This window comes from Zonotrichia albicollis, chromosome 19 (genome assembly GCF_047830755.1).
Source record: "Zonotrichia albicollis isolate bZonAlb1 chromosome 19, bZonAlb1.hap1, whole genome shotgun sequence".
Lineage (NCBI taxonomy): Eukaryota > Metazoa > Chordata > Aves > Passeriformes > Passerellidae > Zonotrichia > Zonotrichia albicollis.
Genome location: NC_133837.1, coordinates 13,038,745 through 13,058,967, shown reverse-complemented (window position 1 = coordinate 13,058,967; position 20,223 = coordinate 13,038,745). Strand labels below are relative to the sequence as shown.

Sequence of the window (20,223 nt, the reverse complement as noted above, 5' to 3'; positions counted from 1 at the left end):
TGGCCAAGTGAATGGATCCTAGTGGCTTTTGTTTTCCCCACAGAGTTTGGGTCTGGGCTCTCCATGGAAGGTTTCCACATTGCTGTCCTGAGATCCTGGCTTTGTTCAAAAAGACATGAGGGGTTGGAGGGTGGTGTGAGTCCACAGGCTCTTGGGTAGGGTTCAGTAGGAAATGGAAGGACTCTGTGCCATGGCATGGAAAAGTTCCTGATTCTCCCTGTTGTTTGGGAAACATGACGTGCTTTGTGTCTGGAACAGGAACAAACAGAAACCTCCTGGACAAGCTGACAGAGGAAGCCAAGGATGTCATGGCCATCGCAGACTCTGTGCTCACGAGTGTCACCGACGACATCCACAGCGGCTGCATCCTGGTGAAACACCTGGAGGAGGTGTTCCAGCACCAGGAGCAGTTCCTCTGCATCTGGGAGACAAGTGAGGGATGGCTTCAGAGGGGCATGGTTGGCTGAGAGCATCACTCTGGTGATGCTGGGGGTGCTCAGGAGGGCCTGCAGGGGCTGGGGATGCTCAGGAAGGGGCTGGGGATGCTCAGGAAGGGGCTGGGGATGCTCAGGAAGGGGCTGGGGATGCTCAGGAAGGGGCTGGGGATGCTCAGGAGGGGCTGGGGATGCTCAGGAGGGCCTGCAGGGGTTGGGAATGCTCAGGAAGTGCTGCAGCAGTTTGGAGTGCTGTCCCTTGGCCTGGGCAGGCAGCTCCCAGCTCCAGTTTGTGTTGTCACTGCAGGGTTAGTGACTCTGCAGTTCCCAGCCTGAGTTGGGATGCAGGGCCTGGGAAGTTCTGCTTTGTGACTACAGGTGAGTTTTCTTTCAGAGCACCAGCAACGACCGAGTGAGGAAAAGGAGCTGCTCCAGAGAAGCCTAAAAGAGCTGCTGGCATTGAGGCATGAAGAAGTCACACAGCTCAGAAGAGAGGAAAAAGCAGTAGGAACCTTCCTGAGCATGTGCAGGAAGGTGCAGAAGTCTGTGAGAGGTAGAGTCTGGAGGAGCAGTCTGGAAGTGGCAACTCTAGAAAACAGCATTTTCCTTGAAAATCTCTGGGCTTTGGGAGCAGGTTTGATTCTAAGCCCCAAAGTGAGGGTGAGGAGGGGTGGGGGAAGTAAAACCAGAGCATTGAGGGGATCAAGTGAGTGGTTGTGCATCAAATGACACTTGGAGGGGTCCACCTGCCTGGCAGCATTTTGTGGCGTGAGGGGTGGGATGAAGGGAGCTGGAACCAGCCTGCACCAGCTGATCTCCCTCTGGCCTGTCTCTGGTTTACAGTGAATGTTGGTGAGGTGGCATTTCAACACTCAAAAGATCTTCGCTTCAAAAGACTGAATCAAGTTGTGCTGCTGGGAAGGAGGCCCCTGCAGGCCTTCTACAGCCTGAGCCCTGAGCTGAAAGAGTTTGTCCACAAAATGCACTCTTTCAAGGACAGCCTGATCTTCCAGCAGTTCTGGGAGGAAGCAGCACAGAAGGCAGGAGAGGAGTATGTGTGTGACAGTCCAGAGGAGGATGAGGATGAGGAGGAGGACGAGGACGAGGAGGAGATTGCTCCTGAGCTGGACCTTGATGAGGTTTTGAACAGCGTGATCCGCCCTTGCTTTGACAGCTATGCCATGCTGTATGATGATCTCAGATCAGGAAGTCTCACGCTTTCTGCTGTGGATAGAACTTTTCAGGAATTCACAAATCATCCTGAGGATCTCAGGGTGGAGCTGAACACCATCTGTGGCCTTCAGCCTGCAGAGGACAGAGGCTGGGTTGACCTGCGAATGCAACAGATCCAGCAGTACCATGAAATGCATTTAACCTTGGATGCTGCCAAGATCATTGCCCATGTCAAAGAGAGTTTAGGCCTCTCTGGTGACTTCAGTATCCTGGAAAACTTGTTGCATATAGTAAGTATCCCTGACCTTGGCTTTGTACTGTCAGGGTGTTGGCTAAATTTGAACCTTCCCACAAGTCTACCCCAGTTTGTCAGAGCCATTCCTTGAAGCAAAAAGCTTATTTGAGGTAAAATTCAGATGTTCCAAGTGCCTTTGTGTAGTCATTCCTTAAAGGGAGGTGATGGTGCTGCTCTGTTGGGGTGTGGCTTTGCAGAGGGCTTTCCTTTCCCTGCTGCAGAAGCAGTGGCATTCCCAATTCCAGATTCAGTGTGTGTTTGCACCACTTGCTTTCCAGACAGAAAAGCTTGAATCCTACAAGACCCAGAAGCTGGATTCCATCAGCCCTGAGCTCGTGCAAGCCAAGAAGCTGCTGCAGGGGATCACTGTGCCCCGCCGTGGCTGTCTGAGGGAGCTGGCCCAGCAGAAGGAGTTTGTCTGCTGGGTCAGAGAGGCACTGAAAGGTGTGTGCTGCTCACCCAGCAATCACAGAGTACGAGAAGGGACAGCAGCCTGTGAGGGGGAAGAAGGAACACTGAATCCCTGACCCATCTGCTTTGTGCAGCTTCTGGTGTTGAGAGTTCCATCTCTGCTGGGTTTTGGTGTGGAATGTGCTATGAGGACCCTTTAAATGTGCCCAGGCACTGGTGCAGCACACAGAGACCACCCTGCTGGGAGCTGGGCTGGCCTGGAGGGCTTCAGCAGCTGCTGCTGCTCAGTCGAGACCCGTTGTTTCAGGGGATGGAGCTGTGTGTGTGCCAGCTGAGCTGTCTGACCCGCACAGTTCACCTGAGCACACCCCCAGGCACTGCTCCCATCCTGGCTGGGGGCCTGTGGGGGTCCATGGATGGATGGATGGCCTGGGAGAGCTGGTGGGGAGGGGGCAGTTAGCCAGGAGCTGCTGTTGAAGGCGTTCTCCCTGCATTTCCTGTAGAGGGTGGTGATGTGGGCTGGTGTGTGAGCTGCCCCACACGTTGCTCACTCCCGTGTGCCTCGTTTCAGACATCAACGAGCTGAAGGTGTTTGTTGACCTGGCCTCCATCTCGGCGGGGGAGAACGACATGGACGTGGACCGTGTGGCCTGTTTCCACGGCACTGTGCACGGCTACTCCTCCCTGCTCTACGAGCTGCGCCACGACTCGGGCTTCGAGGACTTCATGCGCTGCCTGCAGAAGCTGTGGCGAGCCCTGGACAGCGATGAGACCCTCCCTGAGAAACTGGTGAGTGCTGCTGGAGCGGGGCCTCTGCATCCTCCTGCCTCTCTGCCTTCCAGGAGTGGCTGGAAGTTGGGCTGCACTGGCCAAATGGCACCTATGACTCTTGTTATGGGAGGAAAAACAGCTGATATTCCTGTGGCACAAAAGTTCCCTGCAGCAGCTGGAGCTGGTGTTTCTCCAGGGCACCATGAGGCTTTCCAGTGTGATGTGGTGTGGCCTGGCTTGTGAAAGTTTGGTGGGGAAGAGGGGAGGCAAATGCTTGAGACCTCTTACCCTGTTGCAGCAGCGTCTGCCTCTGTAGCAAGAGGTGTTGGAGCACTGTGGGCTCTGTTCCGCCTCCCATGGAGTCGGTAAGGAAGAGCTGTGCAGAAGGAGCAGGCTGAGACCCGTACTCATTCCTTCCTTCTCCATCACAAAACTTTCGTGGCAGCCCAAGCTGTTTGCCCTGGTCAGGTGTGAGCAGTGATGACATTTCAGAGCAGTCGGGCAGTGCAGTGTCTCCTCTCCCCACAGCGTGCCTCGGCCCAGCACCTGGAGTGGCTGAAGACAGTGAAGGAGAGCCATGGCTCCGTGGAGCTGTCCTCGCTGTCCCTGGCAGCTGCCATCAACAGCAGAGGGGTCTACGTGCTGAGGGCCCCAGCTGATGGCCAGAAGGTGAGGCTGGGGTCACTCAGCTCCCTCTGCCCCTCCTGCCCGGGGGCAGAGCTCGGCCCCAGCCACGCTGACAGCTCCTTCCTGCTCCTGGCAGGTCTCCTTGGACAGTGTCCTGCGCTTCACCCTCCCGGGGAGCTCGGGGGACACCGAGGCCTCCTGGAAGTACTCGCTGGCAGAGCTCCGCGAGCTGCAGAACAAGCTGATGCTCATGTCGGCCAAGGGAGAGCAAGGCCTGGAGGTGGAGAGGTTCTCTGAGGTCAGATTCCAAACCCAGGGATTGCTGGTGTTGGGGCCAGGCTGGGCTTTCCCTGCTTTTAGGGCTGTGGTTGGCAGTGGAGTTGCTGGGGGTGGTGGTCACAGGCGCGTGGGTGTTCCTGCCTTTGGTTCCTTGCTAAGGTGGACCTAAGCTGGAGACAGAACAGTGAACTGGTTGGTGGCCTTATCCTCTGGCTGCACTGGGGATTGTCCTGGCTGGCAGCATCACTGTCATTTTGTAGCAAGCTGGGAGTTCCTTCCTGATTTCCTGGGGATGCTGCTGTTAAAAAGTCACAGAGAGTCTGTGGCTGCTGTGCAAGGCCTGACGCACCTTGGAGCCAAAGACTTTCTCTTCATTGAATGTCTTTCCAGTGGTTTCGTGGCTGAAACTCGTAAATCAGCTCGTTTCTCTCTCCTCTGTCCTCCCACAGGTCTTTTCCAATGTCCAGAGACTTGCCCAGGCCTTTATAGACCTGTACTCAGCTGGGAACATGCTTTTCCGCTCCTGGCTTGCCCAGGTGTATTGTTCACCCCACAAAGAATCCTGTGTTTTTATAGACTTCTCCCTGGGCCCCATCCCAGTGCTGGAAGGGCAAGGGGATATGGCAACTGTGCTCCTAGCCCTCTGCAAGACCATGGAGAGCTTCCTGGAGAGCTGGAAAAGCTTCATGAACGCCAAGCGTTGTGAGCATTTCTACCTGAACTACTACAGCGCGGAGCAGCTGGTGTTCCTGTGCTCAGAGCTGGGCAGGGGCAGCCCCAGCCAGGCTGCCCTCATGATGCTCTCCTTCCTCAACCCCCACTGCACCGAGCAGGATGTGCTCACAGCCCTCGAGAGCCAGGGCCCTCCCAGCTCAGCCCAGGCTGGCTCTGACTTCCAAGTGCTGCTGGATGGGGAGAGGGACCTGAGCGCGCGGCTGGAGCACATCTGGGAGTGCTACATGAGCAACATGGGCTCCTTCCTGCCCAGCTGCCTGGACATGGACACTCTGGGCGTGTGGCTGAAGAGCCTGGCCAGCAGGGGCAGGGATCGTGTCACCAGAGCCTTCCCTCAGGACCTGCTCTACGTGGGCCAGCCCAACCTCATCAGCTGCCCTCGCTCCGAGGTGCTCAGCTCCGCCCTGGCCATCTACATGAACAGCCCCGAGCAGCCCCTGCCCACCTTTGATGAGGTGCTGCTGTGCACGCCCCAGACCAGCGCGGAGCAGGTGGGGCTGTTCCTGCGCCGCTGCCTCATCCCCTGCCAGGGGGGGAACAAGATCTACACCATGCTCTACGCCGATGAGCTGAGCTACGACGTGAGCAAGAGGGCAGAGGAGCTGTTCCAGCACCTGCAGTGCTACAACAGCTCCTACAGGCTCATCATCCTGTGCAACTGCGAGGGGGAGAACAGCTACCTGCCCTCTGCCTTCAGCCACTACAAGGTGCACATGATTCCCCAGAGGTCACGGGCAGAGATCCAGCAGTACCTGCAGCGCCACTTCCGAGTGCCTCAGCCCTCCGACTCGGCCGCAGCCGTGTTCAAGGAGCACATGTGTGTTGGGATTGTGTCCTCCAAAAGAGCTGGCATGGGTAAGATGGCAGGGGCAGCGTGGGCTCTGCTGAGAGCTCAAAAGCAGGGTGGAGTTGCCCTCGCCAGGTTTTGTGTCAAGATTTAAGTGCCTCAGTCAAAAAGAACAATTCAGACTAGTCAGTGCAGGGAGGTGAAAGCTGGAAGTCACCTTGTCCCATGGTTTGACTTAAAAACAAGCACAAAATAGAATAGATTCAAGTCCTAATAAAGAGTAAAGCTTCTCTCAGGCAGTGGAAAGAAAATAAACCTTCTAGATAAACAAGAGCCATGTGTTGGATTCCAGGCTCCAGCTGCTCAAACCAGATTTAGACTTTATTCTGGAATGCCTTTTAGGAAGCTCCAGAGATTTTAGGGCATAGAGTTCTTAAGCATTTTATTTCCTTTTATCTATTATGGTCTTAATGTGATATATCTGATATTGATGGCTTTAATTCTTGTGGTGTTTTTAATAACAGGGAAATCTCTGTATGTGAAGAGGTTGCATGAGAGACTGCAAGAAGAGCAGCCTGACTGCACAGAACTTCTGAAAACCATCAGACTGATTGAACCAGAAGTGGATGAAGATAAAGTGCTAAAATCTCTCCTGCCTTTTCTGAAGAAAGAACACCAGACAAAACCCATGATATTCCATTTTGATATCACCTCCTCAGTGAGTACATCCCTCCTTCTCACAGCTGCCTTGTCCTGCAGGTCCTGTGTGGACTCTTGCAGGAGCTTTCTTTAAAGCCCTTGTTCCTCAACCAGCCATTTCCCTAGCATGTGTTCTCTCATTATTGTGTAAGTAACACAAATACCATCAAGGTGATTGAACTCTGGAGCAGTTGCCCAGAGAAACCGTAGAGTCTCCACCTTGGAGACATTGAAAACCTGACTGAATGTGGCCCTGGGCAGCCTGTTCTAGCTGGGCCTGCTTTGAGCAGAGAGCCTCCCCACCCTCAGCTGTTCTGTGATTCTGTGAAGTTGTGATGGATAAATAAAGAAGTGCTTTGCTGTCTCTCCTTGTGACAGGTGCAGCGTGGAATTCCAGAGTTCCTCTTCAAGCTGTTGGTTCTGCAGTACCTGACAGATAATAATGGCAATATGTGGCTAAGGCAGAAGTGTCACCTGTACATCATTGAAATCCTGGAGGGGTCCCCAGTGCCAAAGGCAGCAGCCAGACCTGTACGTACCAGCAATGCTCCTTTCTGGGAATTTCTCAGTCCCTTTGCACGTGTTTGTGCATAGCTGTGGTGAGCTGTAGAGACTGTAACTGTGAACACAGCACAGGAGTTCCCTGTTTCATTGGAGGTGTGCTGTATTCCATAACAAACTGGCGTCCCTGGTGTTGTACAAAGTGTCACTAACACCAGACAGCAAATTAGGCCTGTCTGGTTTCATTGGGTTGATGATTTCTGAAGGAATGGTAGTCCAAGCCTCACTGCCCCCACTGTAACATTTATAGGAAACATAAAAATGCAAAATCCAATCTCCCTCATGGTAATTTGCATGTTTGAAAATAGGGGAATATTTATATGCATCTGTAAGAACAGAATGTAGAAGCAAGTGGAATAAATACCAGCAGTTTCTTGGGTTTAGTTTTCTTTGAAGCAGCCTTGAGAAAGGGCTGGAGGTGATGCCAGGCTCATGTTCCTGGAAGGAAAATGTAGGAGGGAAGAGGATTCCTTGGTGCACTTTAAATGGATGAAGGGATGCACGGGGAAAAGGCTGGCTCCTGTTCCCCAGGTCTGTGGTTTTAGGCAAGGAGACTGTTAAAATTAACTAAGCTGATGAAGAGTGAGGCTGCAGCTCTGTGATGACCTTTTCTTTTTCTCTTCTCCAGATGTCAGTGAACCAGAAGTATCACTTCTTGGATGTGTTCCCTAAAATAACATGCAAGTCTCCCAAAGAAGTGCTAGAAATGGAGACACTTGGGAACCGTGCCGGGCATGTGGGAATGGACGAGGAGGAGTTTTGCAGTGAGGCTTTCCAGAGACCCTTCCAGTACCTGAAGAGGTTTGACCAGAGCTGTAACCTGGACAGGTTCTGCTACGAGGCGCTCTCGGTGGAAGGCAGCCCTGCAGAATGCCTGCAGCTCTTCCTGCTGCACTGCGGGGTCGTGGATCCCTCCTGGGCAGAGCTCCGCAACTTCACCTGGTTCCTCAACGTGCAGCTGAGGGACTGCGAGGCCTCTGTCTTCTGCAACCCTGACTTTGTCGGGGACACTCTGAATGGCTTCAAGAACTTTGTGGTTGGCTTCATGATTCTAATGGCGCGGGACTTCGCGACGCCCTCCCTGAGCATTTCCGACCAGAGCTCGGGAAGACGATCGTCCCACCTGGAGAACGTTCCGGAGGAAGATCTGCTTCCTTTCCGCATCAGGAAGAAGTGGGAGTCAGAGCCTCATCCCTACCTGTTTTTCAATGAGGATCGTGTGTCCATGACGTTCATTGGTTTCCACTTCCAGCAGACCAGCAATCGCATTGATGCCATCAATCCTCTGAACGGGACTGTCATCAAGAAGGACATCATGACTGCCCAGCTCTACCAGGGCTTGTTAATGCAGAGGGTTCCCTTCAACGTGCCCTTCGATCAGCTGCCCCGCAACGAGAAGCTCGAGAGGCTCTGCATGGTGCTGGGGCTCCCCTGGGTGTTTGACCCTGATGAGACCTACGAGCTCACCATGGACAACATGCTGAAAATCCTGGCCATCGAGATGCGATTCCGCTGCAACATCCCCGTGGTCATCATGGGAGAAACGGGCTGTGGGAAAACCAGGCTGGTGAAGTTCCTGTGCCAGTTACGCAGAAGCTTCGTCGAGGTGGAGAACATGAAGCTTGTCAAGGTTCACGGAGGTACCACTGCGGAGATGATCTACGCCAGGATCAGGGAAGCAGAAGCCCTGGCTATATCCAACAAGGAGCAGCACGGCTTGGACACCGTGCTCTTTTTTGACGAAGCCAACACGACGGAGGCCGTGAGCAGCATCAAGGAGGTTCTGTGTGACCGCACGGTGCAGGGGCAGCCCCTGGCCCCTGGCTCTGGCCTGAGGATCATTGCAGCCTGCAATCCCTACCGGAAGCACACGGACAGGATGATCCAGCGCCTGGAGCTGGCTGGGCTGGGCTACCGGGTGAAGGCCGACGACACCCGGGAGAAGCTGGGCTCCATCCCGCTGCGGCAGCTCGTGTACCGCGTGCACGCGCTCCCGCCCAGCATGATCCCGCTGGTCTGGGACTTCGGGCAGCTCAACAACTGCACTGAGAAGATGTACATCCAGCAGATCGTGCAGCGCGTGGCCGAGCAGCTGCTGCTCGTGACCAAGGACGACGTGAGCACGGTCACAGAGGTGCTCTTTGCCTCCCAGCAGTACATGAGGCAGAGGGACGACGAGTGCAGCTTTGTCAGCCTGCGGGACGTGGAGCGCTGCATGGAGGTGTTCAAGTGGTTTTACAGGCACAGCCCCATGCTGCTGAGGGAGCTGGAGAAGTACCTGGCTGAGAGGAAAGCCCCCAAGAGCAGCGGTGACAGAAATGGTGTCATCTGGTCCTTGGTGCTGGCGGTCGGGGTCTGTTATCACGCGTCCCTGGAAGAGAAGGAACCATACAGGACTGCCATCAGCCAGGTCCTCCCAAAGCCTTATGATACCCAGAAAAAGATTTTGGAAGAAATCACTCTGATGCAGGACTTATTCCTGAGTGGGGTACCGCTCCGGGATACCATAGCAAGGAACCTGGCCTTGAAGGAAAATGTCTTCATGATGGTCATCTGTATTGAGCTGAAAATCCCCCTTTTTCTGGTGGGGAAGCCTGGGAGCTCCAAATCCCTGGCAAAAACCATCGTGGCCGATGCTATGCAGGGCCAGGCAGCTCATTCTGATCTGTTCAAGGACCTGAAGCAGATCCATCTCGTGTCTTTTCAGTGCAGCCCCCTCTCCACTCCAGAGGGCATCATAGGCACTTTCAAGCACTGTGCTCGATTCCAGGAAGGGAAGAACTTGGAGGAGTATGTGTCAGTGGTGGTTCTGGATGAGATTGGGCTGGCAGAAGACTCTCCCAAAATGCCCCTGAAGACTTTGCATCCACTTTTGGAGGATGGCTGCATAGATGATGTCCCTCTTCCTCACAAAAAAGTTGGCTTCATTGGGATCTCCAACTGGGCTTTGGACCCTGCTAAGATGAATCGAGGCATCTTTGTGTCTCGTGGTGACCCCAGCAGAGAGGAGCTCATCGAGAGCGCGAAGGGCATTTGCTGCTCGGCACGAGGGGCTCTGCAGAAGGTCGAGCAGTATTTCCATCACTTTGCAGATGCATATGAAAACATTTGCAAGGCCCAAGACAGAGAGTTCTTTGGCCTGCGTGACTACTACAGCCTCATAAAGATGTTTTTTGCCCTAGCCAAGAGCTCCAAAAGCGAGCCCACACCTCAGGACATCGCCGCAGTGGTTCTTCGTAACTTCGGTGGCAAAGATGACGTCAATGCCTTGGAAATATTCACTTCCAAGTTGCTAGAGAAAGGGGAGATACGTGCTCATGATATCAGTAGGATAGAGCTGATCCGACAGAACATTTACAGCAGTGCTGAGGATGGGGACTGCAGGTACCTGCTGGTGTTGACTGAGAACTACGCTGCGCTGCAGATCCTCCAGCAGGCGTTTTTCACCGCCCGCCAGCAGCCAGAAATCATCTTTGGCTCCAGTTTTCCTAAGGACCAAGAATACACCCAGATATGCAGGAACATCAACCGAGTGAAGGTGTGCATGGAAACCGGCAAGATGGTTGTGCTCCTCAACCTGCAGAACCTCTACGAGAGCCTCTACGACGCCCTCAACCAGTACTACGTGTACCTGGCCGGGCAGAAGTACGTGGACCTGGGGCTGGGCACGCACCGGGTGAAGTGCCGGGTGCACCCCGAGTTCCGCCTGATCGTCATCGAGGAGAAGGAGGTGGTGTACAGGCACTTCCCCATCCCACTGATCAACCGGCTGGAGAAGCACTACCTGGACATCAGCACCGTGCTGGACAGGGCGCAGCGGGAGGCCGTGCAGGAGCTGGAGCGCTGGGTGCAGGAGTTCACGGCCGTTAACACGGAGGAGCACTTCATCAGCCAGCAGCAGTACAGCCCCGCGGACGTGTTCGTGGGCTACCACGCCGACACCTGCGCCTCGCTGGTGCTGCAGGGCACACAGCGCCTGCGCCTGGCCTGCGCGCCCGCCGAGCTGCTGCCCCGCGTGGCCGAGCGGGCGCGGCTGGCGCTGCTCAACTGTGCCACCCCTGACGCCGTCATCCGCCTCTGCAACTCCGTGGGGGTGTTCATGGCGCCCGCCCTGGCACACACCTACTTCAGGGAGCAGCACCACACCTCCTTCGCCGACTTCCTGGGTGCCCACGTGCGGGCAGGGGCTGGGCCACAGACGGCCTTCACCGAGGTGAGCCCTGCCGGGGCGCTGCCAACCTTCCCAGGGCACTGCCAGCCCTGCCGGGGCGCTGCCAGCCCTCCTGACGCCTCTCAGCTGTGTGTGCCAGGCCTGTAGCATGGCACTGCCTGTGGGTGCTGGCAAATAAATGCTGATTTTGGGATGCAGTGCAGCTCTGCAGCAGCCCAGCAGCCCTGCAAGCACAGGTGCTGCATTGCTGCCCCTCTCTCCCCAGGTCACCACCTTCTCCCGGCTGCTCACCAGTGCCGACGTTGCCTGCCTGGAGAGGGAGGTGCAGGGCAAGGCCCAGAGGCCCCAGCTGCTGTTCCTGCAGCAGTTTGACACTGAGTTCTCCTTCCTGAAGGGCATCCGGTGAGTGTGGGCCGGGGTTTCCCTGCAATGGGCTGGCAGCTGTGTGCAGGGTGTGTGGGCAGAGCACTCAGAGCAGCACAGATGGAAAAGGGAGGCTGGGCTGGCACGGGGCTGGCTCTGCCCAGATATCTGCTGAGAAGGGACAAGCCTTGTCAGCTCCATCACATGTGATGGGGTTTGGTGGTTTTTCTCTCTCCTCCTGCAGCAGCCAAAGCTAATGTGGAGTGACTGGCTCTGTGGTCTTTAATGTTTGATCTTTATACTCAGTGACTTCTGTTAAATCTCTTTTCACTCTTCAGGGATTTCCTGGATTCCACTACAGGAAATAAAGTCCTCATTATTCAGACAGACTTTGAAGATGGCTCTCAGAATGCCCAGCTCATTGCCTCAGCCAAGTGAGTGGGTGTGGAGTGCTTCAGTTCTGCCTGGCCACTCCTCCCCGTGTTTGGTTATTGGTGCTCTTTGGGGATCTCACACTCAGCAATGTGCAATCCTTTAATCTGTAGCAAAATGAATCCAGTTGCACTGATCGTATTTCAAATAATGCATAACCCAAGTCAGAGTAAGCTAAGCTGGGTGAAACGAGCAGATAATCCCTTTGAAGTGTGAATTCTGGGCACTGGCTGCAGGATTCCCAAAGGGCTGAGGGTCATGGGATCATCCAGGGCACAGCTGGAGGTGGCAGCTCAGCACCACAGCTGGCAGGGAGGAGTGGGGGTCACCTGTGCCTGTTCTGGGACAGGACCCGTGTCCGTGGGCCCCTGTGTGCCCCTGCTGTGCCACCAGCATTTCCCCTCTGCTGCAGGTACACCGTGGTCAATGAGATCAACAAGGTGGACCTGGGGCAGGCCTCTGTCTTTGTTTACTTCATCATGAAGCTCTCCCGGCTGAAAGGAGGCACCTCCTACGTGGGATTCCATGGAGGTGGGTGTGCCCATCTGTCCCTTCAGGCAGTCTGTTCCTTTCAGTGCTGACAAGCTGGGCTCAGTGTGTCCTGTGGGTTGTCAGAGCTGCTTCCCTGTCCCACTGGGCTGCCCAGGGGAGCAGTACCTGGCAGGTAGCACCTTGCCCTGCCTGCTGGCAGACTGGTCCCCTCTGCAGTCATGGAGAGCAGCGCAGAGCCACGAGGGTGACTCTGTGGGTGTGCTGTCCTCCAGAGGCTCTGGAGCAGGTGCTGGTTCATCCAGCAAGGTTCCTCTGGGTCTGGGGGCTTCTGAGAGCCTCAGAACCTTGGGACTGTCAGGCAGGGATGTGTGCAGGGTCTGAGGGCATTGTGCTCTCCCCTCCTGCAGCAAGAGGTGAGAGTTGGTGACTGTGAAGGTAACCAGGGGCTGGCAGGTGATTCTGGGGGAGCTGCTCTGGAAGAACAAGGCTGGGGGTGATTCCTTGCTGCTCTGTGCCTGCAGGGCTGTGGCAGTCGGTGCACATCGACGACCTGCGCAGGTCCAAGGACATGATCTCTGACCTGACAGCCCTGCAGAACCTCACCATCAGCCAGGTGTTCTCCCAGGAGCCAGCTGCAGCCAGAGGTGAGCTGTGTGCTGGGGACAGGGGCAGCTGTGGCCCCACGCTTGGTGCTGCAGGAGCTGATGCCTGCCACAGCCTGTCTGATGACTTTCCTGGGTTTGGGGGGCTCCCAACTTGTATTTAATTCATTGCTACAACTTTAGGCCATCAAGCAAGCTAATTTGGTATTTATTTCTCCCTTTTATTTTTGACAAAACTGTGGCATTTGCACTGCTCAGCAGCCTGAGTGCTCTGTCCCAGCACAGGAGGCAGCAGATGCTGCATGACACAGACTGACAAGGATCTTTCTTTCCCCTCAGCTTTTTCTTACTCTTTTCCTTTCACCACACTGCCTGACAGGAGTCAGGGAGAGCTTAAGGCATTAGCTCAGTGTCACATTTCTTCCAGCTCTTGCTGCATGAGGCCTGACAGCCCGAGCAGCTGTGGCTGTGTTTGAGAGGTGACTCTCAGCTACTCATGCAGGTGCTAATGGCTCTCTGACAGATGTTCTGCTGCTCTGGGATGCAGTTGCGAAAATAAACTCTGATCTGACTGATGCAGGAGTGCACTGCTGCTTTCTAATGAACATTCTCCTCCTTAGCTGCAGCTCTGCCTGCCAGTGGAGAAGCTCAGCAGGAGGAGGTGGAGGTTGGAACACCAGTGCCAGGAGCAGAGCACCAGGAGGTCAGTTCAGAATACATTTGTTTGCCTCTCAGCTGTCACTGTGGCTCTCTGCTCTGTCATCCATGGGTGCAGCCCACCTTTTGTGTCCCCTTCACCTGACACCAATCAGCAATATTTGCATCATGAGTGTTACTGATCAGACACAAGTTCCTCCTCCCCACTGCCCAGTCAAAATCAGCATCACTGAAGAAATCGACCATTCTAAGGACTCTAATTCCTTTGTCATTTAATTATTCTGATTTTTAAACATCAGCTCTAAGAGTTTCTGTTTCCTTCCTTCCCCTGAGGTGGGAGCTGTGCTCCTGAGCCTCACTGCAGATGTGTGCTCTGAGCTGGAGCTGGCTGGGGGCTTGGCTGTGCTGCAGCCACATTCACACTGCTCTGTGTGCCCCTGGCAGCCTCAGCTGGGCATGGCCAGCACCAGGGACATGGAGCATTTCCCAGGAAGGGCACATTTTCCCTGGCCACATCGATTGTTTCCATTTCTTTCCTCAAACTGCTGAATCTTGCCCTGCAGGAGTCTCAGCTCAGCACAAATGCTGTGTCACAGGCCAGTTTGAGAGGGGCACAGAAGCTGCATCACGTTCCTGACAGCAAAGGGCTGAGAATGGCAGCTGGGAACAGGGATGGAAAGGCAGCAGCCCTTGGAGGGAGCCTGGGAGCCTTTCAGGGGAGGGTGCTGGGGCCAGGAGGGTCACTCTGGGGAAATGCCCTTGTTTTCCTGGGCAGGGGGAGATCCTGGACACCACGGTGCTGCTGAGGACCTGTGTGCAGAGTGCTGTGGGCATGCTGAGGGACCAGAATGAGGACCTGAGCCGCAGCAGGAGGAGGATTGAGATTCTGCTTGGCCTCTTCTCCACAGAGGATGAGCTGAAAGGTGTGTGCTGCAGGGAGGTCAGAACCAACCCAAACAGCTCACTGGGGATGCAGAGCTCCTTGCTGGGGTGCAGGCAAGGGGGCTCTCCCCAGAATGTGTCCCTGCTGCAGTGTGTGGGTGGGTGTAGGGCTTTTCTGCTGTTATAGTGGTGGCTTTTTCTCCCACTGTGCTGCCTGTTTTTTCCCCACTTGGCCAATTATTGGAACAGTTGTCAAATGCTGTGCTTGGTGGGATATTTGGGTCCAAGCTAATGGAAAAGAAAACACAAGTTCCCTGTTGTTTTGTAGCCTCTTTCCTGAAGATAACCAAGGCTCGTCTCTCCAGCCTGTTGAAGAAGCAAGAAGAAAATTCCCTTCACCCAAAGAACTGGGTGCTTCGGGAGGCCTCCAACCTCAGTGCTCTGCAGGAGGCAGGTACCTTCAGGTGAGCCCTGCCTTGTCACCTGCAGCCTCCAGGAAGGGTCTGCGGGTGGCACCTGTGCAGCAGAGCCAGCAGCTTGGTGTAACTGGTGTGGACATTTGCAGTGTCAGTCCCCAGGCTGTGCTGGAACCTCTCTGAAGGCAATCTCAGCCTCTCCTGGGGAAGGGTGAGTTGGAGCTGCAGGGGCTGTACTGGGACAGGGATGCACAAGTGCTCGAGTGGGATTACAGATGAGCCAGGAGTGAGAAGTGCAGGGTTTTCTGTTGGTTGTGTTCTTTCCCATAAAGGCAGCATTAGGATTCTGTCACGTGCCAAGGTCAGCAGTCATTCAGGACAGGCACCCTCTGTTTTGCTGATGGTGTTGCTCACGTTCCCTCTGGGTTTCTCCATCTCTCTCCCCCAAGGCACACCCTGTGGAAGCGAGTGCAGAAGGTGGTCACACCTTTCCTGGCTCTCCTGGTCGCTGTCATGGACAGGAATGGCAATCTGGAGCTGCTGGCCAGGCCAGGAGCCACGTGGGTGACAAAGCTGTGGATGTTCATCTTCAGTGACTCCAAATTCCTGAGTGTCTCTCCCGGGGTGGGGAAGAACAGGTGAGCCTGGGGAGCAGCAGGAGGGATGGGATGGGCTGGGCTGGGATGGGCTGGGATGGGCTGGGATGGGCTGGGATGGGCTGGGATGGGATGGGATGGGATGGGATGGGATGGGATGGGATGGCAGCACCAGGAGCAGCCCAGCACTGGCTCTAACCCCCCAAAGCAGAGGGATGTTGTTTGTTGGCTGCCCCAGAGGGCAGCAGGGCACTGCTCACCGTTCATCCTGCTCTCCTCAGAGTCCTGCAGTTCCCTCCCTTCTCTGTCCCCATCCCTCCTAGGGCTCAGTTGCTTTCTGCAGTCTCTGCTTTCCCAAAGAAAAGCCCTGTGCATTAATGACCTTTTAACCCCCCAGCCCTCAGCCAGAGATAATCCTGGTGCAGAACAACATGATGGTATCTGCTGATGCTGGGAATGAGATGCCCTTCAGCTGGAGGATAAAGGAGTACCTGGAAGAGATGTGGTTGGAGGCTCAGTACATCCAAAACACTGAAGGTGAGAGCCTGGCTTCAGCATCTCCATCCACTGCCCTTTGAGCTCTGGGTTGTCACTGCCGTGTCCCTCCTGTCTCTGGAGTCACCTTCAGTCCCTCTGTGCTCCTGGGAGCCAGCAGAGTTCTGTGCAGGCAGCTCTTCTTGTGCTTCTCACCATTCATCTTTCTCACCTGTGCTGTGCCCTTGCATTCAAAGTGCTGTGGAGCAGCCAGGAGTTAATGACAAGGTGAGATTGCAGAAATACAACACGGTGCTGGGCTGACAAGGCCTGGCCTGAGTCCCTGCTCAGTGCCCTGGATGAGGGGAGTGCTGGATGCATCAGTGATTAATGAGGTGTCAGTGCCTCTAGGATAGATGCTGTGTCAAAGCCAGCTTCCTCCTAACATCCAGCTTTTCTCTGCATCCTCATTTTCCAGGCCATGCTGAGAAGTTTGTGGAATACTTCCAGAAAACTGCCCTGGGAAAATTCATCTCTTCTCTGACTGAGGGAGAAAGGCAGATGCTCTTTGAGTGCTACATCACAGACTTCATTGTCTTGACCATCGGTGTGTCCTCCCAGGAGGAGCTGCAGGTCAGGGGCTGGAAATGCTTTGGATGGGGAGGAGAGTGTGATGCCTGTGAATGTGTCCCCCTGAATCAGCCCTGCCCTGGGGAGAATCCCCTCCGAGACAGCAGCAGGGGAACCCCAGAGCAGACACTGAACTGGGGTCACTCAGAAAGGCAGAACCTGTATAAATTGTCACATTTAAGGCTGTCTTTGTAGGAAAGTGATTCTCTTCTCATCTTTCAGAGAATTTAGCCAGGCTTTCCCGTACAAAATTATAAAATTATAATTAGATATAAATATATTAGATATAAATATATATATATAAATAAATTAGATATAAATATATTAGAGATATATATAAATAAATTAGATATAAGTATATTAGAGCTATATATAAATAAATTAGATATAAGTATATTAGAGATATATATATAAATAAATTAGATATAAATATATTAGAATGATGAGAGCACTTTCTCACCTCTGGCTGTGTGTGTCCCACCCCGCAGTGTCTGCGCGTGGCGTTCCTGTCCTGTGTGGAGCAGTGGGTGGCAGAGTCCCCCTGGAGGAAGGAGCTGGTGCCCTCGCTGCCCTGGGCCCACCTGGCACACAGCCGCTTCAGGAGCCGCCTGCAGAACTTCTCCAGGATCCTGGCTGTGTACCCACGGGTGACTGGGCACCTCCTGGGCCAGCAGGGGTACAGGATTCCCTGCTCTGAGATGGTACAGTCACTGCCTCAGCCTGATTGCTGTGTTCTTATCGCTACAAGCAGGTTTTAGCAGAGTTTGCCTTGCTTTTGCACCAGTTAATAGGACATGCTAATGAGCCAAGCCACAAACATGAGAATTGCAAAGTTTAGGACATTATTCAGTAGAGCATGTGCTGTAGCAAGGCAGACTGAGAGCCCAGGGTCCATAAGTAATTCTGAAACGCTGCTGTTGTCACCCCTGGCCCTGTTGTGTGCAGGTTCTGGACGTGCTGGCTGCCATGGGCTGTGCTGAGGAGCTGGAGAAGCTGGTGCAGACAGCCCCCCCTGAGCTCTGGCTGCAGAGGGTGAAGAACCTCCACATGCCCATTGAGTTCCTGTGCAAAGAGGAGAGTGCCCAGCGCAGGGGCAGCCGCTGCCACCAGCTGCTCAGGGAGCTCAGGTGGGTGCCCAGCTCTGCCCACAGCCCTGCTCTTTGCCTCAGGGTGCTCTGGGGCATTGGAGCAGCCTGGAGCTGTTCTGGTGCTGCTTTTCTCAGGCTTTGCAAACCTTTCCAGGTTCCTGCTGGGCTCAATTGCATACCAAGCAGCAAGAACCACATTTTTTTCCCCTCATCTCCTGCAGATTCTCTCTCTAAATTTGGCAGTATCATCTGGTGCATTCCATCTGGGTTCAGGGGTTATTTAAAACTCTCCTCAGGTTCCTGTTAACCAGCAGTGTCTCCCCACTTCATCCTCTGTGCATAAGGACTCAAGAGATGGGGAATTTCACTGCCTCTTGTGCTTTGGAAGGGAGCCCAGAGCACTATCCCAGTTTCTCACAGACCTTGTTTAGTTTATTTGAAGTGAAGAAAGTGCAGCTAATTGTGATTGGTATTTTAAAAATTTTTGGAGCTAGAGGTGTGGGAAGGTGTGTGCAGTGCTGCTGTCCTGCTGCAGTGCTGCCTCCAGGCCAGGCCCTTCAGCCCCCTGGGCGAAGTGCTGGAATGTTCTGTCCTTGACAAAAACCCCTCAGGAAAACCAAAGGGCAGTGCCAGTGAGAAGTGCAGGGTGCTGTGGAGGGCAGCAGGAGCAGCAGTGAGCCCTGGCTGCCCTGGTGCCAGCCTGCTGTCCCCCCAGGGCCTGCTGGAGCCGTGTGTTTGCCATGGCACTCTTTGTGGAGCACGTCCTGCTGGGCATCCGCGCCCTCATGCCCGAATTCGAGGGCTTGGTGAGGAAATACACCCTGCTTCTTGCCAAGGTGAGCAGAGCTGCCATTTCACCTCTTCCCTCTTCTGCTGATCGTGGCAATTCTGCTCCCGGGTGTTGCAGCTCAGTCACTGGGCCCTGTCCTTTCCCTGTGCAGTGTTTCCAGCACGATTCAGACATGAAGTGCCATCCAACCTTTGTTGCAGTGCTGACAGTGCTGTGCCAGTGCAAGAACGAGGTCAGCAGCAGGCTCTACAGGTACTGGCACTGGGGCAGGCTGCAGGGGCCAGCAGGGACATTGCCAGCACACTGTGTCATGGCAGTGCTGCATGGGTGCAGTGGAAGCCAAGGTGCTTGGTTCTGCACCCTGGGCTGAGCAGTGAGCCAGCTCTTGGTCTAGTGCAGCTGAACATGTTCAGGGCTTTTGGAAGCAGCTGAGCTCATTGCTGTTTCTGCATTCCAGGCATGGTCTGGAGCCGTGTCCCATCTGCCTGGGAGAGCCCAAGGAGCCCGTGTGCATGCCCTGCAACCACGTGTTCTGCCACAAGTGCATCAGCCAGTGGCTGGTGCCAGCACAGATGTACTGCCCCTACTGCAGGGCTGCCCTGCAGGACGTGCAATTAACTGTCTCTGAGGAGCTCAGGTACTGCAGCCACCCTCTCCAAGGTGGGAGCATTCAGTGGGGAGGCTTTGTGAGGAAATGCTCAACTCAGATGGTGAACATGAGCAGAGTGGGGGGTGAACTCTGCTTCATCCCTCTGGAGCTGAACAGGCCCTGTCTGTTCTGTCGTTTTTAAAAAGGAAAAAGCTGCCTTGGCCTCTGTAAAAACATGCAAATCATAGAATGGTTTGGGTTGGAAGGGATGTCAAGGTTCATCTCACTGGGAAGGTTGGAAAGTGCCTCTCTTGGGTGACTTTTGCCTCTGTGTGTGCTGGATTCCTCTGTGCTTTAAGGGGTTCTGTGTTTGCTTCTGCCCCTCCCAGAGCTGCCATAGCAAAGAAGGCCCTGTTCCGACAGAGGTGCAACAATTTCTTCATTGACATGGTCACCACCATGTGCTTCAAGGACAACGAGCCCCCTGAGCCAGAGGTGATCCAGAGGCTCCTGGACCTGCTCTTTGTTCACAGAAGCCTCGTGAAGGACCCAGGTGAGCTCCCTTCACCCTCACACTGTCCTATGGAGCTGGAGCTGTCCCCACCTTCTCTCACCTGCCAGACCTGTCCTTCCCTTGTCTCCACAGATCACCCAGCTATCTACACCAAATTCCTGTCCCCATTTAATGATGAGGTAGATGAGACTCCCATCATCCGCTCTGTGATGCTGAAGCTGCTCCTGAAGTACAGGTGGGCACAATCAGTTGAGGGAGGTTAGGCCAGGCCAGGTTCAGCTCAGCTCCTCATCAAACCCATCCCATTGTTCTCCTCACCTCCCTGAGTTCCATTGAATCTCACACTCACCACAAAATCTCGCAACCTTTGCATTAGTCATGCAGCTTGGCTGGCTGGTGGTGCAGTGTGAGCAGCCTGTGCAAGATTTACCTGGCTGTCCCTCACTAACCCTGTGGTGAGGGTGGATGCCTGGTTCTGCAAGTGGCTGAGTAGCTGCTCTGATCTAGGTCAGCAAAGCAAAACTCCTAATTCACTGAGATTTAATCAGGATTTAAACTGATCTTGTGTCTGCCCCAGAGGCCTCCCCCATTCCCACAGCCCTCCCAGCCTCCCTTTGCAGGCAGGGCTCAAAGCCCCTTCTCAGGTGTGCCCACCCCTGAACCTGGTGCCTTTTGTCCTGAAGGGCTCAGTGAGCTCTGCTGATGACCAAAGCCCAGCTCACTGCCAAATGTCACTGCAGAAAATGGCACAAGGG

At 54.5% G+C, this 20,223-nt stretch overlaps 1 protein-coding gene across 2 annotated transcripts in view; it reads left to right on the top strand.

The window, feature by feature from the left end:
• Positions 1–20,223, top strand: part of RNF213 (ring finger protein 213) — a 46,367-nt gene that overhangs the window by 13,683 nt on the left and 12,461 nt on the right. For both annotated transcript variants that reach the window (XM_074554796.1, XM_074554795.1), the window contains exons 17-44: positions 259–432; positions 829–987; positions 1,278–1,897; positions 2,181–2,346; positions 2,885–3,102; positions 3,613–3,753; positions 3,848–4,009; positions 4,440–5,580; positions 6,037–6,230; positions 6,590–6,742; positions 7,401–10,985; positions 11,209–11,345; positions 11,645–11,740; positions 12,151–12,269; positions 12,752–12,874; positions 13,453–13,535; positions 14,265–14,412; positions 14,700–14,835; positions 15,237–15,425; positions 15,781–15,920; positions 16,336–16,490; positions 16,976–17,188; positions 17,433–17,614; positions 18,291–18,411; positions 18,517–18,617; positions 18,823–19,002; positions 19,344–19,507; positions 19,601–19,703. In XM_074554796.1, coding sequence (XP_074410897.1) covers positions 259–432; positions 829–987; positions 1,278–1,897; positions 2,181–2,346; positions 2,885–3,102; positions 3,613–3,753; positions 3,848–4,009; positions 4,440–5,580; positions 6,037–6,230; positions 6,590–6,742; positions 7,401–10,985; positions 11,209–11,345; positions 11,645–11,740; positions 12,151–12,269; positions 12,752–12,874; positions 13,453–13,535; positions 14,265–14,412; positions 14,700–14,835; positions 15,237–15,425; positions 15,781–15,920; positions 16,336–16,490; positions 16,976–17,188; positions 17,433–17,614; positions 18,291–18,411; positions 18,517–18,617; positions 18,823–19,002; positions 19,344–19,507; positions 19,601–19,703 — 9,103 coding nt within the window. The remainder of the gene's footprint in view (positions 1–258; positions 433–828; positions 988–1,277; positions 1,898–2,180; positions 2,347–2,884; positions 3,103–3,612; positions 3,754–3,847; positions 4,010–4,439; positions 5,581–6,036; positions 6,231–6,589; positions 6,743–7,400; positions 10,986–11,208; positions 11,346–11,644; positions 11,741–12,150; positions 12,270–12,751; positions 12,875–13,452; positions 13,536–14,264; positions 14,413–14,699; positions 14,836–15,236; positions 15,426–15,780; positions 15,921–16,335; positions 16,491–16,975; positions 17,189–17,432; positions 17,615–18,290; positions 18,412–18,516; positions 18,618–18,822; positions 19,003–19,343; positions 19,508–19,600; positions 19,704–20,223) is intronic.